Source organism: Gorilla gorilla, chromosome X (genome assembly GCF_029281585.2).
Source record: "Gorilla gorilla gorilla isolate KB3781 chromosome X, NHGRI_mGorGor1-v2.1_pri, whole genome shotgun sequence".
Classification (NCBI taxonomy): Eukaryota; Metazoa; Chordata; class Mammalia; order Primates; family Hominidae; genus Gorilla; species Gorilla gorilla.
Window position 1 is genome coordinate 58,311,360 of NC_073247.2, and position 17,190 is coordinate 58,328,549.

The 17,190-nt window shown below is 37.7% G+C and overlaps 1 protein-coding gene across 4 annotated transcripts in view; it reads left to right on the forward strand.

The window, feature by feature from the left end:
• The window catches only part of ZNF81 (zinc finger protein 81), a 94,766-nt gene extending 83,274 nt beyond the window's left edge, over window positions 1–11,492 (forward strand). For all 4 annotated transcript variants that reach the window (XM_055375678.2, XM_004064086.4, XM_055375677.2 and 1 more), the window contains one exon: window positions 803–11,492. In XM_055375678.2, the coding sequence (XP_055231653.1) occupies window positions 803–2,511 (1,709 nt within the window). In that variant the 3' untranslated portion in view covers window positions 2,512–11,492. The remainder of the gene's footprint in view (window positions 1–802) is intronic.
• Window positions 11,493–17,190: the final 5,698 nt, after the last annotated feature.

Sequence of the window (17,190 nt, forward strand, 5' to 3'; positions counted from 1 at the left end):
CTTGTATTATCAATCTTCTGTCCACCCTACCTAATAGCCAAGCTTCCTACCAAAATAGGACTAGACTGCTTATGTTGAATGCCAGCCTCCAACACTTAATAACCATGTTTTATGGTAAATTATGTAACTGTCATGAGCTTCACTTTTCTTATCTACAAAAGGTGGATAGTAATAATAGATACCTCATAGGACCTCTGAAAGGATTAAATGAGTTCATATGTACAGTCATGTACCACATAATGATATTGAGTGACTTAAGATTGTAATGAAATTGAAAAATGCCTATCACCTACATACATCATGGCTATTGCTGCGTTGTAGTGCAATGCATTACCTTTTCTATGTTTAGATATGTTTAAATACACAAATAGTTACTACTGTATTATAGTTGCCTACAGTATTCAGTACAGTCACATGCTATATGGGTTTGTAGCATAGGAGCAATATTCTATACCATATAGCCTAGATGTGTAGTAGGTTATACCATCTGGGTTTTTATAAGTACTGTATACTCTATGATGTTTGCACAACAATGAAATTGCCTAATGACAGCTTTCTCAGACTGTATCCCTGTTGTCAAGCAATGTTTGACTGCATATATTTCTTAGAATGGTGCCTGGAATATTTTAAGTGTCGTGTAAGAGTTTGGCACATAAAAGTGCTATATATGTATTTCCTGTCATCATTGTCATCATGAGATTTACTGATTTCCATGTGTTCAATTTGTATTAGCTTATGTGTACCTTTTAATCTCTTGCGGTTTATTGTTTGTGTCAATTTTACTTTTTCTTTCTCTTTTTAGATGGGAAATTTGGAATTAAGCCTTCCCAGAGGAGAATTTCTGGGAAATCTACATTTCATAGTGAAATGGAGGGTGAAGACACAATAGATGATTCATTATACTCTATTTTAGAAGAATTGTGGCAAGATGCTGAACAGATAAAGAGATGTCAGGAAAAACACAACAAACTTCTGAGTCGCACTACTTTCCTCAATAAGAAAATATTGAATACAGAGTGGGATTATGAATATAAAGACTTTGGAAAATTTGTTCATCCAAGCCCAAATCTCATTCTTTCACAGAAAAGACCCCATAAACGTGATTCATTTGGGAAGAGTTTTAAGCATAATTTAGACTTACATATTCATAATAAAAGCAATGCAGCAAAGAACCTGGATAAAACTATTGGGCATGGTCAAGTTTTTACCCAGAACTCTTCTTATAGTCACCACGAAAATACACATACAGGAGTGAAGTTCTGTGAACGTAATCAATGTGGAAAAGTCCTCAGCCTCAAACACTCACTCAGTCAAAATGTGAAATTTCCCATTGGAGAGAAAGCAAACACATGTACTGAATTTGGGAAGATCTTCACCCAGAGGTCACATTTCTTTGCTCCTCAGAAAATTCACACTGTGGAAAAACCTCATGAGCTTAGCAAATGTGTAAATGTTTTTACACAGAAGCCACTACTTAGTATATATCTGAGAGTTCATAGAGATGAAAAACTCTACATATGTACTAAATGTGGGAAGGCCTTCATCCAGAATTCAGAATTAATTATGCATGAGAAAACTCATACTAGAGAGAAACCCTATAAATGCAATGAATGTGGGAAATCATTTTTCCAGGTGTCATCTCTACTCAGGCATCAGACAACTCATACTGGAGAAAAACTCTTTGAATGCAGTGAATGTGGTAAAGGCTTCTCCCTGAACTCAGCCCTCAATATACATCAGAAAATTCACACTGGAGAGAGACATCACAAATGCAGTGAGTGTGGGAAAGCCTTTACCCAAAAATCAACACTCAGGATGCATCAGAGAATTCATACAGGAGAGAGGTCCTATATCTGTACTCAATGTGGGCAGGCCTTCATCCAGAAGGCACACTTGATTGCACATCAAAGAATTCATACTGGAGAGAAGCCTTATGAATGCAGTGACTGTGGGAAATCTTTCCCTTCTAAGTCACAACTCCAGATGCATAAGAGAATTCATACAGGAGAGAAACCCTATATATGCACTGAATGTGGGAAGGCTTTCACCAACAGGTCAAATCTCAATACTCACCAGAAGTCTCATACTGGAGAAAAGTCTTATATATGTGCTGAATGTGGGAAGGCCTTCACTGACAGGTCAAATTTCAATAAACACCAGACCATTCACACTGGAGAGAAACCCTATGTTTGTGCTGATTGTGGGAGGGCCTTCATCCAGAAGTCAGAGTTGATTACACATCAGAGAATTCATACTACAGAGAAGCCTTATAAATGTCCTGACTGTGAGAAATCCTTCTCCAAGAAACCACATCTCAAAGTACATCAACGAATTCACACAGGGGAGAAACCATATATATGTGCAGAATGTGGGAAAGCCTTCACTGATAGGTCAAATTTCAATAAACATCAGACAATTCATACTGGAGATAAACCGTATAAATGCAGTGACTGTGGAAAGGGGTTCACCCAGAAATCAGTTCTCAGTATGCATCGCAATATTCATACATGAAAGTAATCCTGTTTCTTGAAAATGAGAACCTTATAAGGCTGACAAAAGTCAGGTCTAACTATATATTATAAAATTCATCCAAGACAGATCCTATATGAATACGTTGTATAAGGAAAAGCATCAGGCTATCTCACTTGAGATGGAAAAAAATTATTCAGAAGAAACTCTCTTAAAAATGCATTGAAGGAGAGAGAATTTGCACAGCCTCATGAAATATAGTAAAAGTCATACTGGGAAAAATGTTGTCAGTTTGGTGTGTTAGGAAAAGCCTTCCTATAGAAAGTATTATAAGTTAAATTGTTACCAAATTCTTTATAGGAAGGAGAGTGCAAAATTATGTAAATGATGGTCAGGTTTACTGTGTTATATTAAGCAATTTAAAGTGATAACAAAATGAGAGGTAGTGCAGCAAAATAGTATAACTGGTGAGTAGACCTACTGTCAGTTCCATAGGGTGTTTTTGGCAGAACACAGTGCAGAACAGGAGGAATATTACATTTTTTTTCAAATTTAGAATAATTATGTCCATCAAATGTTTCTTACTGAATATGTCTATCAAATATGTTTCTTATTGAATATTTCTATCAAGTGAATCCACAATTTAAAAGTCACTTTGGTTTTATATATACACACATCTGCAGATATAATTTTATAAGAACACACAAATATAATCCTATCATTCGTACTGGTTTCCATGACATAGTATCTTGTTTTCTTTCATTGTGGTACAATGCAAAGTAGCCACAGATTCCTCCCATCCCAAGTAGCATCTCTTTGTCTACTACTTGACTTTGCACTTGGCCATGTGACTTTCTTTGGCCAATGGAAATTAGCAAAGAGAATCAATAAGAAGCTTGAGAAGTGTGCAAAGCCTGCCTTGAAGCTTACCCTCTCTTGCTGCTCTTTGCAAACCTGAAGAATCTCAAATTGCCCTACTCGGGGGTGAGGAGCCACCACATGGAGCAGTGGTGAGCCAGCCTTGCTGAGGCCCCTTAGACCAAGTAGCCTGCCAATTGTCAGAATTGGGAGTGAGGTTTTCCAAGACCTCTAGCCCCAGCTGAGGCAGCCTAGCCCAGAAGAGCCATACCAGTTATTCCAGCTGATTTACAGAATTGTGAGATAAATAAAATGATGATAGTTTTAAGCAACATGAGTTTTGGGGTTAGTTTGTTGTACAGAAAATGCTAAGTAATATTTGAAAGTATATGTTTGGGGGAGGGGGCATAGTGGACCAAAACGTGACATGTGGCATTGGCTTTGGGTCTGAGTGGCACGTAGAAACTGGAAAAACAGTGAGGAAAATTGTTTTTCCTCAAATAACAAAGGTTGGATAGATGGCAACCCATGTTATTTAGTAGGGAAAGATATAAAAAAACAGTCATCACCATACTCTGTGGGAAGATAGAGAATGGACCAAACGAACTGGTGGATCTGGCTAAGGAGATTTGCAGCAGAATATGGGAAGTATCAGTTTGCTTCTTTTAGCTGCATATGATAAGATACAGAAAGAGAGAAATGAACTAAAGAAATAACTGTTTCTTTGGCAAGCAGAATTCAGAAGAAATATGGAAAAGCCAAGGATTGCTGGGTTGAAAAATAACGCTTTCACATCGCTAGTCTCTCCAGCTATCTAACTATTCTCAAGGTAAAAAATGGCCTCAGGGTAAAGATCAAATCATGGTTGTGTCTGTAAGACTCTTTATTACAATGTGTGAAATAGTTCAGTTGGTGCTTAGGAGACCATCTCAGCTAAACTTAAGGGCTTCTAAAAATCTTCATGACGTTGTCCCATAGAAGCCTGACATACTACTCAAAGTGGAGAGAGACCTATCTTAAAAAGAATTGCTGATGTGGCATTTGGGGAAAGGAGTAGATCCAAACCAGATTCATAGGAAACTCACAAAGTTTTTAATAGAGTTTTACTAGTAAAACTACCTCCAGGTTGGACTTCCAGGGACTGAAACAGTTCAAAATGAAAAGTGGCCTCTGGATTCCCCTCCCTAACTTCTATGAATAGGATACAAGCTGAGAAAGTTACTCAGATGCAAACATGGTCCATTTCTTATGGAAAATGAAGGGCATCTCAGAGGGAAGACCCAAGAACAATATATTAAAATGAGCTGGGGAGCCGTTCCCAGGGAGAACTGTGCCCTAATCAAGAAACATATCTGCCCCTGGAGCCAAGGGAACTGACAACATTTGCTCTGTGGGATTTCAGAATCGTTATGGAACAGTGACTGATATGTGCCTCGTGGTCCTCCTCTTTTTGAATGGGAGTGTCTATTACAGTTATCCTGTACCTATCCACCACTGTATATATTGGGTGTGTGTTGGGGGGCATGTAACTTGTCATTTAGCTCACAGGTATCTGGATCAAGAAACTGAAAAACTGTACCCAAGGAACCTCAGCCACAACTGAACCTGATACAGAAGACTTGAGACTCTGGATTGGAGCTTGATGCCACAATTTTGGATGAGAAATTTGGAGGTCCTGGAATAGGGGTGAACACATTTTGCATGGGGTGGTAATGTGAATAATTTGTGACCAAAAGACACACTGTGTTAGGTAGAAAAATGCTACAGATGTCTTCATCCCTGTATATGTGTCCTTCTTCAGTCTTTATTTCTCTTTGTGTTTCAGTTAGGATAATTTCTATTGATCTGTCTTCAAATTCACTGATGTTTTTTCTCTTACCCTGGCTTTGTCAAGTCTACTGATGAACCCATTGAAGGCATTCTTCAACTCAGTTATGTTTTATTTTTATTTGTAATATTTCCATTTGATTCTTACAATTTTCATATATCTGCTGAAATTCCCCATCTTTTCATGCATGTTCATGTTTTCCCCTCTACCCTTTGTCTTAGTCAGTTTGAGCTGCTATAATAAAGCACCATAGACTTGGTGGCTTATAAACAACAGAAATTTATTCCTCACAGTTCTGGAGCCTGGAAGTCTGAGATCAGAATCTAGCAAGGTTAGGTCTTGGTGACAGCCCTCTTCCAGGTTGCAAACTGCTCACTTCTTGCATTTTCCCATGTCTACAGCTAGAGAACTCTTTGGGATCCCTTTTATAAGGGCACCAATCCCATTCATGAGGTCTCCACCCACATTACCTAACTACCACCCAAAGGCTCCACCTCCTAATACCATCACATTGAGGATTAGGATTTTAACATATGAATTTTGTGGGGGATGCAAACATTCAGCCCATAGTACCCTCTAACATATTAACCATAGTTATTTTTAACTCCCTGTCTGATAGTTCCAACTACTAGGTCAACTGAGTCTAGGTCTGTTGTTGTCTTCTCTTGCTCTTTTGCATCTAATAATTTTTGGCTGAATGTCACAGATGTTGTATGTAGGACAGTAGAAACTGAGGTAAATAGTAATTATTCCTGGAAATAGCCATGGTTGCCCTTTTGATAGGCCATTAGCATGGGGAGATTGAATCCATCTAATCAGGAGTTGGGCTGAGTTTGTGTTTCTTTGTTGCCAGTGTTACCTTTGCTGTACCATAGACTTAAAATTCCTCTATTGTTATCTTATGCTTGAGGTAGGCACTGGTTTGCCCAGAGAATTTTTATTTTTCCCAGACCACACTTGCCTTTAGGCCTGTAGGCCTTTCCTGTATGCCTGCATCTCAGGGATGGTCTCTCTCCATGTTGTTGCCTCTATGTTAGTAGTAGACAACTGTTATTACTTGGTTCTTGCTGACCTGGTGAGTTGGGGGGCAGGGGTTGTCTTGGGCCAGCCTCATTTTTTGTCAGGCCATGAATCCCTGGGTCTTGAGGGTGGGATTTTTTTAGTGATCCTGCCCTCTTCCACTGGTAGAAGGCCTTTAATGATCTGGGCCCAGGATGATTTCCTGCCCTTTTATCATGGGTGGAATTTTTTTTTTCCATTTCCCTCACTCTAGTCACAGTGAATCTTTACCTGTGTCCTGAGGGCAACAGGGTTTGCTGCACTTCTTTTAGTGGCTTAAGGATTTTGTTCTGTAGGGGAGTAGGGTTTCACTGGAGCTTTGTGCCATTTCTATATTAGCAGCAGCCCCCTTGCAGGCCTACCCCACGGAGGTAGGTTTTCTCCAGTCTTCTTCCTTGTCCCCGTGTTTCTTGAGAGCACTCAGTGGATGACTATGGAGAAGAGCCTGCAAGCAGAGACCAACTACACTTAGGTCTACAGCTGTCATGAGTCTCCCGCACTCAGCCTTTAGCAATTCATTAAAAATTCTTGTTGAATTCTTACTGCTTGTATAGTGGTCTCATCTTCCTTCCTGCTGTACCACAGATGGCCCAGGAGAGGCACTTGTCTTTTATTATATTTCAAGCTAGTTTGTTGCTCTGTAATCTTAGCTCTCTGATGGGTTCAAGAAAACTTATGTTTTTGCAGATTACCCAGCTTTGTTCTTGTTATAAAGATGGGAGCAGTGTTCTTTCCAGATGTCTACATGCTAGGCAGAAACTAGAAGTCTGGACAGTCTCCATTGTCTCCTACTATCAGAATATGTGCCCTTTTCAGTGTGACTTTGCCACTTCACCCATCAAGAGGTAGAATCTATTTCTTCAACCCCTGCAACTGAGCTTGGCTATTTTGTTGGCCAATGGGACATTAACAAGTATGATACAAGCAAAGGCTTGAGAAGTGCCTGCACAATGAGGTTTGCCCACTTTTGCAGCTCTTTGGAATCCTGAACCCGTGTATGGAAAAGCCTGAACTGTGCTGTTGGAAAATGAGAGCGATCACATGGAGCAGTAATGGAGCAAAGACCAGCCATCCCAGTTGAGATACCCTACACCAACCAGATTTTCAACTGCCGGACATATGAATGAAGCTATCCTAGGCATCCAGTCTTGGTCAAGGCAACTTTGGCTGGCAGTCTCTGAGATGACCCTGAATGATCCCCACCTCCTGGTATTCTCACTCTTATATAATCCCCTCCTCTTGAGTTTGGACTGGAATTAGTGACTTGGTTCTAGTGAATAGAATGAGGCAGAGGTAATGGGATGTCATGTTCAAGATTAGTTACAAAAAGACTGTGGCTTCCATTTTGGGTGCTTGCTTACTCTCTCAGACGGCTCATCATAGGGGAAACCTGCTGCTACATCATGAGATAGCCCTGTGGAAAGGTCCACATGAGTGAACTTTGAAGCATATCCTCCCCCAGTTTAGCCTTTAGATGAGGACCACAGCCAAATAGCTTGACTGTAAGCCAGATAGCTTGACTCATGAGAGAACTTCACCCAGAGGCATCTTTTGAGCCACACGAATTCCTGACCCACAGAAACTGCAAGACAATAAATGTTGTTTTAAGTTGCTAAATTTTAGGGTAATTTGTTACACAGTAGTAGGTTAATAATACACTGGCCCAGATTAGGAAGGTTCTGCCATCCATCCCAGCCATCCCAAACAACTACCAGAATAATGGATTAAAACGTTAATTGTTTTAAGTCACTAAGTTTTGGGCAGCATGATAACAACCCAGCAAAAAGCTAACTGATACATTCATTATTTATTGCATTTCTTCCTCCACTATTCTTCCCTAACAGATGACCAATACTAATAAACTACTGTGAACACTTTCATGTTTTAATCTCTGCTCTGTGCTCATAATCATATATAGATATACATACGTTCCCACGCTTGTAATCAGAAGTTATATAAGATTGTTTCCTCCTTTGATTTTCAAAAATGGGATCATAACATACAACCATCTCTGCAGCTTGCTTTATTATTATTCAACAATATTTGTTTTGAATGGTTGCATGATAGTTTATGGGGTGGATATACAATAATGTATTAAACTATTTGCATTGTTGAAATTTATTCACTCCCATTTTCAACCCTTTTTTGTCACTGGGAACAATGCTGCTAAAAATATTAAAAGATAGTTTGCATAGTGGTTAGGTAGATAGGCTCAGGAACCCATCTGCCAGGGTTTCAATCCTGGCTCTACCAATTTACTAGTTTATGTGACCTTGGGAAGGTTAGTTAACCTCTGTCCTGATGGTTTTCATCTATAAAAGATGTACACACTAGCACCTATCATAGATTTGACTAAGAAGCATATTTCTTTCCTAGGGCTGCTATAACAAAGTACCACAAATTGGGCAGCCTAAAACAGCAGAAATTGTCTCATTGTTCTTGAGGCTGGAGATCCGAATCACGGTGTCAGCAGGGTCATGCTCCCTCTGAAGGTGCTAGGGAAGGAACTGTTCCATGCCTCTCTCCTAGCTTTTGAGAGCCTCAGGTGTTATTTGGCTTATAGATGCATTATTCCTGTCAGATGGCCGTTTTCTCCCTGTGTTTCTTCACATCATGTTCCCTCTGTGTGTCTGGCTCTGTTTCCAAATTTCCCCTTTTATAAGGACACTAGTTATATTGGACTGGGGTTCACTTTAATGGCCCCATTTTAACTTAATTACCTCTGTACTCTATTTCCAAATAAAATTGTATTCTGAGGTTCTGGGGATTAGGATTTCCACTTATCTTTTTTGCAGGTACACAGTTCATTAACAAGAAGTTAATGCATATTGTGTAGAGCTCTTAGAACTATGCATGGAGAGAATTTCTTAATGGGTATTAGATACACCTCACTTCCTGAGCCCGCACAGGTCCCCCTACAACTCTCTGTGCTTGGGACACTGAGGTGGGATTTGAGAGCTTGTTTCCGGCATCTTAGTGTCATCCAACTATCTAAAGAAAATGTAGGGAGTAACAGGAAAAGCAGGCCTAAGACCAAAGCTTGTGCTTTGGGTCGAGAAGGATATGTCTATAGAAGATAATGAGAAGGAGCAGCCAGAGAGGTAAAAACATACCAGGTGAGCAAGGGGCTCATAGAGAACAGTGTTTCCAACAAGTGTTTTAATGGAGGACTTGTCCAAATTAGACATCAATTCATATGAGGATGGAAAATTGGTTCTTGATTTTATGACAGAGGTTGTTGTTGGCTTTGATGAATGCTATTTTGGAAGTAAATTTAAACAAAGCAATTGAGCAAACTCAGAGGAATTTCTGAATTCAGGTGGTGTTACTTCACCATGAAGCAATTTTTCTCATAGAAAAATATCAAGCCATTGGACTAGATTATTCTGTCATTTGGGTTATACTGAGAAATAAGAGTTGGCTAAAGTAGAAATTACATGAGATTTGGAAGGTCAAAGGGAAGGAGCAACTATTGCTGTGAAAGTCTTTGAAATTAGAGACAGTGAAGGACAGATGCAGAGGTACCCAGCAGGTTCCAATTTTTCCTATTTTCCACTCTATATCCAGCCCTTCTTTCCATCTTCCAGCCCTGCTGACCAACAGTAGCCCCAGGTCTACCACCAGATGCTTGGCTGCAGGCTCACAAAAGCTTCTCATGGACTTCTCCACCAGCTTCTCATGGCAGTCCCACATCAGCAGCTAGATGTGCCTGGCTTCTCAGATTTTCCTGAAAGCTCTGATTTATCCACCCATGCTAATGTCTCAAAAGGGCTGGTTTAGTGATTTCTTTAGTCTTCTAACTCCCCCTTCTAAACCTTCCCCAGCTACTTCTATAAATTGTGCATGCATCCCTTATTCCATAATACTCATAGTTATTATGCTTCCCTGATTGACATATTTATACTTTCTTTTCCTGAGAATTTGGTAGATGCTGCTCTTCTAAAATTGAGTGATGTTATTGAGAAGTCTTAGACAAACTTGCTCTCTTTTTTCTTGTATATAATGTGCCTTTCTGCCATATGATTCTTTTTTTATTCTTGAAGTTAAGGATCTATGGAAGCATATGCTTTGGTCCTGATCTTTGTGTATTAATTTTACCTGAGTTATAGTGAGCCATTCCAATCATTCATTTCAAGGAAGTTTTATTTTGCTTAACATTTTTTCTGATCCATTTCTTCTCTTCTTCAGGGACATCAATTATGCATATGTAAGATGTCTTTGTCATCTTCTACCAATCAACATTCATTTCACATCATTATTCTTTTCAGTTTTGTGTGATTGACTCTAGCCTTGTCTTCAGAGACAATTCTCCTTGAATCTCATGTTCTTCATGTTTGGACATTAACAAGCAATTTGCTCAGATTTATTTACATTCCAGGATAGTAAAGATAGAGAATGTCTCCCTCCCTGGAGACTTTCCCAGAGAAGATTTGGTTGCATTCCAGGTTAATAAAGATTACATATATATATACCCAAAGAAGAAGATGGACAATAAAACAATATAACATTATTTCCCTCACATCTTAATTATGTGTATTTTCAATCATGTAGAAATATTGAAAACACAGTACAACCTATATAACATCCATCTAGATTTAACAATTTATATGTAATTTTTCCTGAAATACCAGTGGTAAGTTATAGATAAAACATTATAACCATAAATAATTGAGCATTCATCTCCTAAAAATAAGGACATTCTCCCACATACCTGGAATATCATTATCAATCTAACTCTATGATATATCCAGTCCATTTCCAAATTTCTCCCATTGTCCCCAAAACATATTTTACAGTTTTAATGAGGTAGAATTAGCATACAAAAAGTGGAACTTGTTTAAAGTGTACAATTTGATGAGTTTTGACGTGTGCACCTTTCCAACCATCATGACAATACAAATAATGAACATATCAATCACTCCAAAAAAGTTTCCTTATGCCTCTTTGTCATTCAGCCCCCTTTCCCCACATTCTTCCCACATCCACAGGCAATCATGGATCTGTTTTCTATTGTTATAGATTAGTTTGCGTTTCCTACAATTTTATACACATGGAATAATACTATAGGTACTCTTGTTTGGCTCCCTCCATCCAGCATAATAAGTTTGAGATTCATTCATGTTGTTATATGCGTCTATGTTCATTCCTTTTTATTGCTAAGTGTTATTTCATTATATGGACACACCAGAATTTGTTTATCCATTCATGTTTTGATGGAAATTTGTATTTCCAGCTTTTGGCTATTACAAATAAAACCGATGTGAACATTTGTTTACAAGTCTGTGTGGACATAGTTTTCATTTCTCTTGAGTAAATGCATAGGAGTGAATGGCTTAGTCATATGGTAGGTATATACTTAATTATTTAAGAAATTGTCAAACTGCTTTCCAAAGTGGTTGTACAATGTTACATTTTAACCAGCAGTATATAAGTGCTGCAGTTGCTTCATTGGGTATGATTATTATTTTTAATTTTAGTCATTTAATGGGGGTGTAGTGGTATTTCACTGTGGTTTTAAGTTACACTTCCCTAATAAGTAATGCTGTTGAGCATCTTTTCTTGTGTTTATGCACCATCTGTATACCATCTTGGTTGATGTGTCTTCTTAAATATTTTGCCGATTTGTAAACTCAGTTATTCGTCTTATTATTGAGTTGTAAGTGTTCTTTATATATCCTAGATATATGTCCTTCATTTGATGTACATTTTGTAAACAGTTTCCTCTAGGTTTGCCTTTTCATTTAAATAACAGGAGACCAAAAGTTTTTAATGTTAACAAGCTCAATTCATTTTTGTTTTCTTTTATAGTTCATGCTTTTTTGGTCATGGTTAATAAATTTTTGCAAAGCTCAAGGTCATTAAGATAAAAGTTTTTTAAAAGATTTATGCTTTCTTCTAGAAGTTTTATAATATTGGCTCTTATATTTGGTTACCTAATCCATTTTTATTAATTTTGTATATGATGTAAATCCTTTCCAAAGATAAGGATTTAGGTTGATTTTGTTTTGCATATGGCTGTCCAGTTGTTCCAGAACCATTTGTTGAAAATGATAATGCATTGGATTGCCTTGATATATTTATCAAAAAATTAATTGGTTGGTTCTATTTCTGCTTTAGTTTTCTATCATGCCAGTACCACTACTGCCAGTACTACACCATTACTGTAGCTTCTGTACTACTGTAGCATTACTCTTTGCTGTAGCTTCATAAGTCTTGAAGTCAGATCATGCAAATCCTCTAACTTTATTCCTCTTTTTCACACATGTTTTGGCTATTCTGGTTTTTCTTTGAATTTCTATATAAATTTTAGAATCACCTTGTCAGTTACTATTAAAAGCCTGCTGGGATTTTGAGATTGAACTGAATTCATAGATCTATATGGAGAGAATTGACATCTTAATTACATTGTTTTCATATCCATAAACAGGACATATCTTTCCATTTATTTAGGTCTTTAATTTTTCTTAGAAGTGCTTTGTAGTGCTGGGCGCGGTGGCTCACGCCTGTAATCCCAGCACTTTGGGAGGCCAAGGCGAGTGGATCACGAGGTCAGGAGACCGACACCATCCTGGCTAGCACGGTGAAACCCCATCTCTACTAAAAACACAAAAAATTAGCCGGGCATTGTGGTGGGCGCCTGTAGTCCCAGCTACTCGGGAGGCTGAGGCAGGAGAATGGCGTGAACCCGGGAGGCGGGGCTAGCAGTGAGCAGAGATTGTGCCACTGCACTCCAGCCTGGGCGACAGAGCGAGACTCCGTCTCAAAAAAAAGTGCTTTATAGTTTTCAAGTGTACAAGCCTTAGACATATCTTGTCAAATTCATCTCTAAATAATTCATATCTATGCTTTTGAATGGTACCAGTTATTTTTAAATTTCAATTTCCAATATTTCTTTGCTAGTACATAGAAATATAATTCACTTTTATGTGTTGATTTTGTATATGATAACCTTGCTAAACTCACTTATTATTTCTAGTAATTTTGTAAATCCTGTAAGCTTTTCTACACAGACAATCATGTCATCTGTGAAGTGTGATAGTTTCACTTCTTCCTTTCCACTATAGGCGCTCTTTCTTTTTTTGTCTTATTGCATTGACTAAAACCTACAATATAATGTTGAATAGAAGTGGTCAGAGTGTATATCTTTGCCCTTTTCTTGATCTTCAGAAGAAAACATTTAGTCTTTCACTATTGAGTATGATATTAGCTATATGTTTTTCATACATGATCTTTATCAGGTTGATGAAGTTGCCTCTACTCCTGGTTTGTTGATAGTTTATCAGGAATAGGTGTTAGATTTTGTCAAATGTTTTTTCTCCATCGAGATTATCATACAGTTTTTCTTTTTTAGTTTGTTAATTTTTTGAATTACATTGACTATTGATAGATTTAGTATTCCTGGAATTAAACTCTTCTTGGTTGTGATGTACTACTATTTTTATATTTCACTAGATTCACTTTGCTAAAAATTTTGTTAAGAATTTTTGCATATATGTTTATGTGGGATACTGGTCTATAGTTTTCTTTTCTTGTATTTTCTTTGTCCGCTTTTGGTATCAGGGTAATGCTGGGCTCACAGAATGAATTGGGAAGTGGTACCTCCCCTGAAAGAGTTAGTGTGGAAATGGTATTATGCCTCCTTTTAATGTTTGATACAGTTTTCCAGTGAAGTCATTTGGTCCTAGAATTCTTTTGTGAAAAGGCTTTTAACTACAACTTCAATTCCTTAATAGTTAGGAAACTATTCAGGTTGTCATATTCTTCTTCATTAAGCTTTGTTTGTATATTTCAAAGAACTTGTCTATTTTACATAAGTTGTCTAATTTAGGAACGTGAAGTTGTTTGTCACATCCCCTTTTTATCTGTAGAATTGGAAATGTTTCTTCTCTCATTCTTGATATCAGTAATTTGTGTCTTCACTTTTTTTCTCCTGATCAGTCTGGCTAGCAGTTTCTCAATTTTATTGATTTTCTCAAGAAGCTTTTAGTGTCCTTGATTTTCTCTATTGTTTTTCTATTTTGGATTTTATTGATTTATGCTCTTTTCTTTATTATTTCCTTTTTCTGCTTATTTGACTTAAATGTGCTCATTTTCGGCCAGGCGCGGTGGCTCACACCTGTAATCCCAACATTTTGGGAGGCCGAGGTGGGTGGATCATTTGAGGTCAGGAGTTCAAGACCAGCTGTGCCAACATGGTGAGACCCTGTCTCTACTAAAAATACAAAAATTAGCCGGGTGTGGTGGCGCATGCCTGTAATCCCAGCTACTCGGGAGGCTGAGGCAAGAGAATTGCTTGAACCCGGGAGGCGGAGGTTGCACTGAGCCGAGATCACGCCACTGCACTCCAGCCTGGGTGACAGAGTGAGACTCTGTCTCAAAAAAAACAAAAAAACAAAAAAACAAAAAAAAGTGCTCATTTTCTAGTTTCTATGGTTGAAGCTGCAGTCACTGCTTTAAGATTTTCCTTCTTTTGTAGTATAAATTTTTAGTGATATAAATTATCCTCTAAGCACTCATTTAGTAGCAACTCATATATTTTGATGTTTTTACATTTTTACATTGATACTGTATTGTAATGATATTTTTACATTGTTTTTACATTTTCATTCATTCAAAATACTTCCTAACTTACTTTAGGATTTCTTGTTTGTCCCATAGGTTATTTAGAAGTGTATTATTCAGTATGCAAATATTTGAGTATTTTTTACTTATTTTCCCCTATGATTTATAATTTGATTCCATTGTGGTCAGAGAACATACTTTATAGGACTTGGATACTTACAAATTAACTGAGATTTCCTCTATGGCCCTGAATATGGTCTGTATTGTTAAAAAGTTCCATGCATACTTATAAAGAATATGTATTCTACTATCATCGTATGGCATGATCGATAAATGTTAATTAAGTCAAGATTTTTGATAGTGTGGTTCAAGCCTTCTATAGACTTACAGATTTTCCTATACAGTAGTCCCCCTCTTATCCACGGGGGATATGTTTCAAGACTCCGAGTGGATGCCTGAAACCATGGATAGTACTGAACCCTATATACTGTTTTTCTGATCAGATAACCAATATGGCTACTAAGTGACTAACAAGTGGATAGCATATACAGCATGAAGATGCTGAAAAAATGGAGGATTCACTCCCAGGCAGGACAGAGTGGGATGGTGTAAGATTTTATCATGCTACTGAGAACTGTGCACAACTTAAAACTTACGAATTTTTAATTTCTGGAAATTTCCCTTTGATATTTTTGGACTGCAGTTGACTGTGGGTAACTGAAACTATGGAAAGCAAAATCACAGATAAGGGGGGACTACTGTATTTATTCTATCAATTATTGAGGGAGAGGTATTGAAATCTCTAACTAAAATTATATTTTTTCTATTTCTCCCTTTAGTTATACCGGTTTATACTTTGTCTATTTTGAAGCTCTGTTATTGAGTACACAAGCATTTAGGATTGTTAAGTCCTCTTGTTAAGTAGACACTTTTATCACTATGGAATGACACTATTCTGGTAAAATTCTTGTATTACAATAGCCACTCCATTTTTCTTTTTCTCAGTTTTAGCAAGTATGTATTTTTCCACTACTATCTACATATCTTCTTATTTTAAAATGATTTTATACTTACAGAAGAGTTATAAAGATAACAGAGTGTTCCCATATACCCATCAGTCATATTCCCCTAATGTTAACATTATACATAATCCTGATAGATTTTCTCAAAATTAATAATAGTATTAATTAAACTACATACTTCATTGAGATTTCCCTTGTTATTTTATTACTGACTGTGAGTTTGGAGGTCCCAAAGACCACCTTCAGATTCAATAATCCACTAGAAAGACTCACAGAACTCTGAAAAGCCACTGTACTGACAGTTACAGTTCATTACAGTGAAAGGATACACACTGAAATCAACAAGGGGAAGAGGCACATCAGGCAGAGTCCAAGAAACACCAGGCATAGAGTTTCTAGTTGTACTCTCCCAGTAGAGTAATGCAGATAGCGCTTATTTCTATGAGCAATGATGTGTGACGACAATACACATGGAATATTGCCAACCAGGCAGATTACCTGAGCCATGTCTAGAGTTTTTATTGGGAGTTGGTTACATAGACATGACTGAGTGCCTGCATTGCTGACCTTAATTCTCCAGATCCTCCAGAGGTTAAGCGATACTGCATGGCTGAAGACCCCCAGGTAACCAAGGACATTCTTATCAAGCAGGACATTCCAAGGGCTTAGAGGTTACCTCCTAGGAGCCAGGAACAGAAAACCAAACCTTCTTTGAGCAAGATTAATCCTTTACTGCATACTGACCTTTTCTGTTCCAGGATCCAATCCAGGATATCACATTGCACTTAGTTGTCATGTTTCCCTAGTCTCTTCCTCTGTGACAGCTCTTGGTCTTTCTCTTTCATGACCTTGATGCTTTTGAGGAATAGTCATGAATATTGTAGAATGTTCCTCAATTTGGTTTCGTCTGATTTTTTTTTATCATGAGCAGATTGAGGTTATGAATTTGAGGGATGGATAGCACCAAATCTTAGTCCCTTCTTATTGAATTATTTCAGGAAACAAGATTATGTCAACATGATTTATTACTAGTAATGTTAATCTTGATCACTTTGTTATGATGTTGTCTCCTGAGTTTTTCTGTTGCAAAGTTATTACTTTTTCTCTTTCCATACTTTTCATTAGAAGTGAGCCAAAGTCCCACTCATACTAAAGGGGAGTGGCATTAAGCTCCACCTTCTGGACAGAGGGGTATCAAAGACTTTGTGGTCATATCTTAAAATTACCACAGGGGAATTGCTTTGATGTTACACAGATAATCTGTTTCTCCTTAAAGTTTTGCCCAGTAATTTCAGCATTCATCAGTGAATCGTGCCTTCAGCAACTACTGTGTTTTTCTAATAGTGATTTTCTGTTTCCTTCATTGCTTTCACAATTGTTAATTGGGATTCT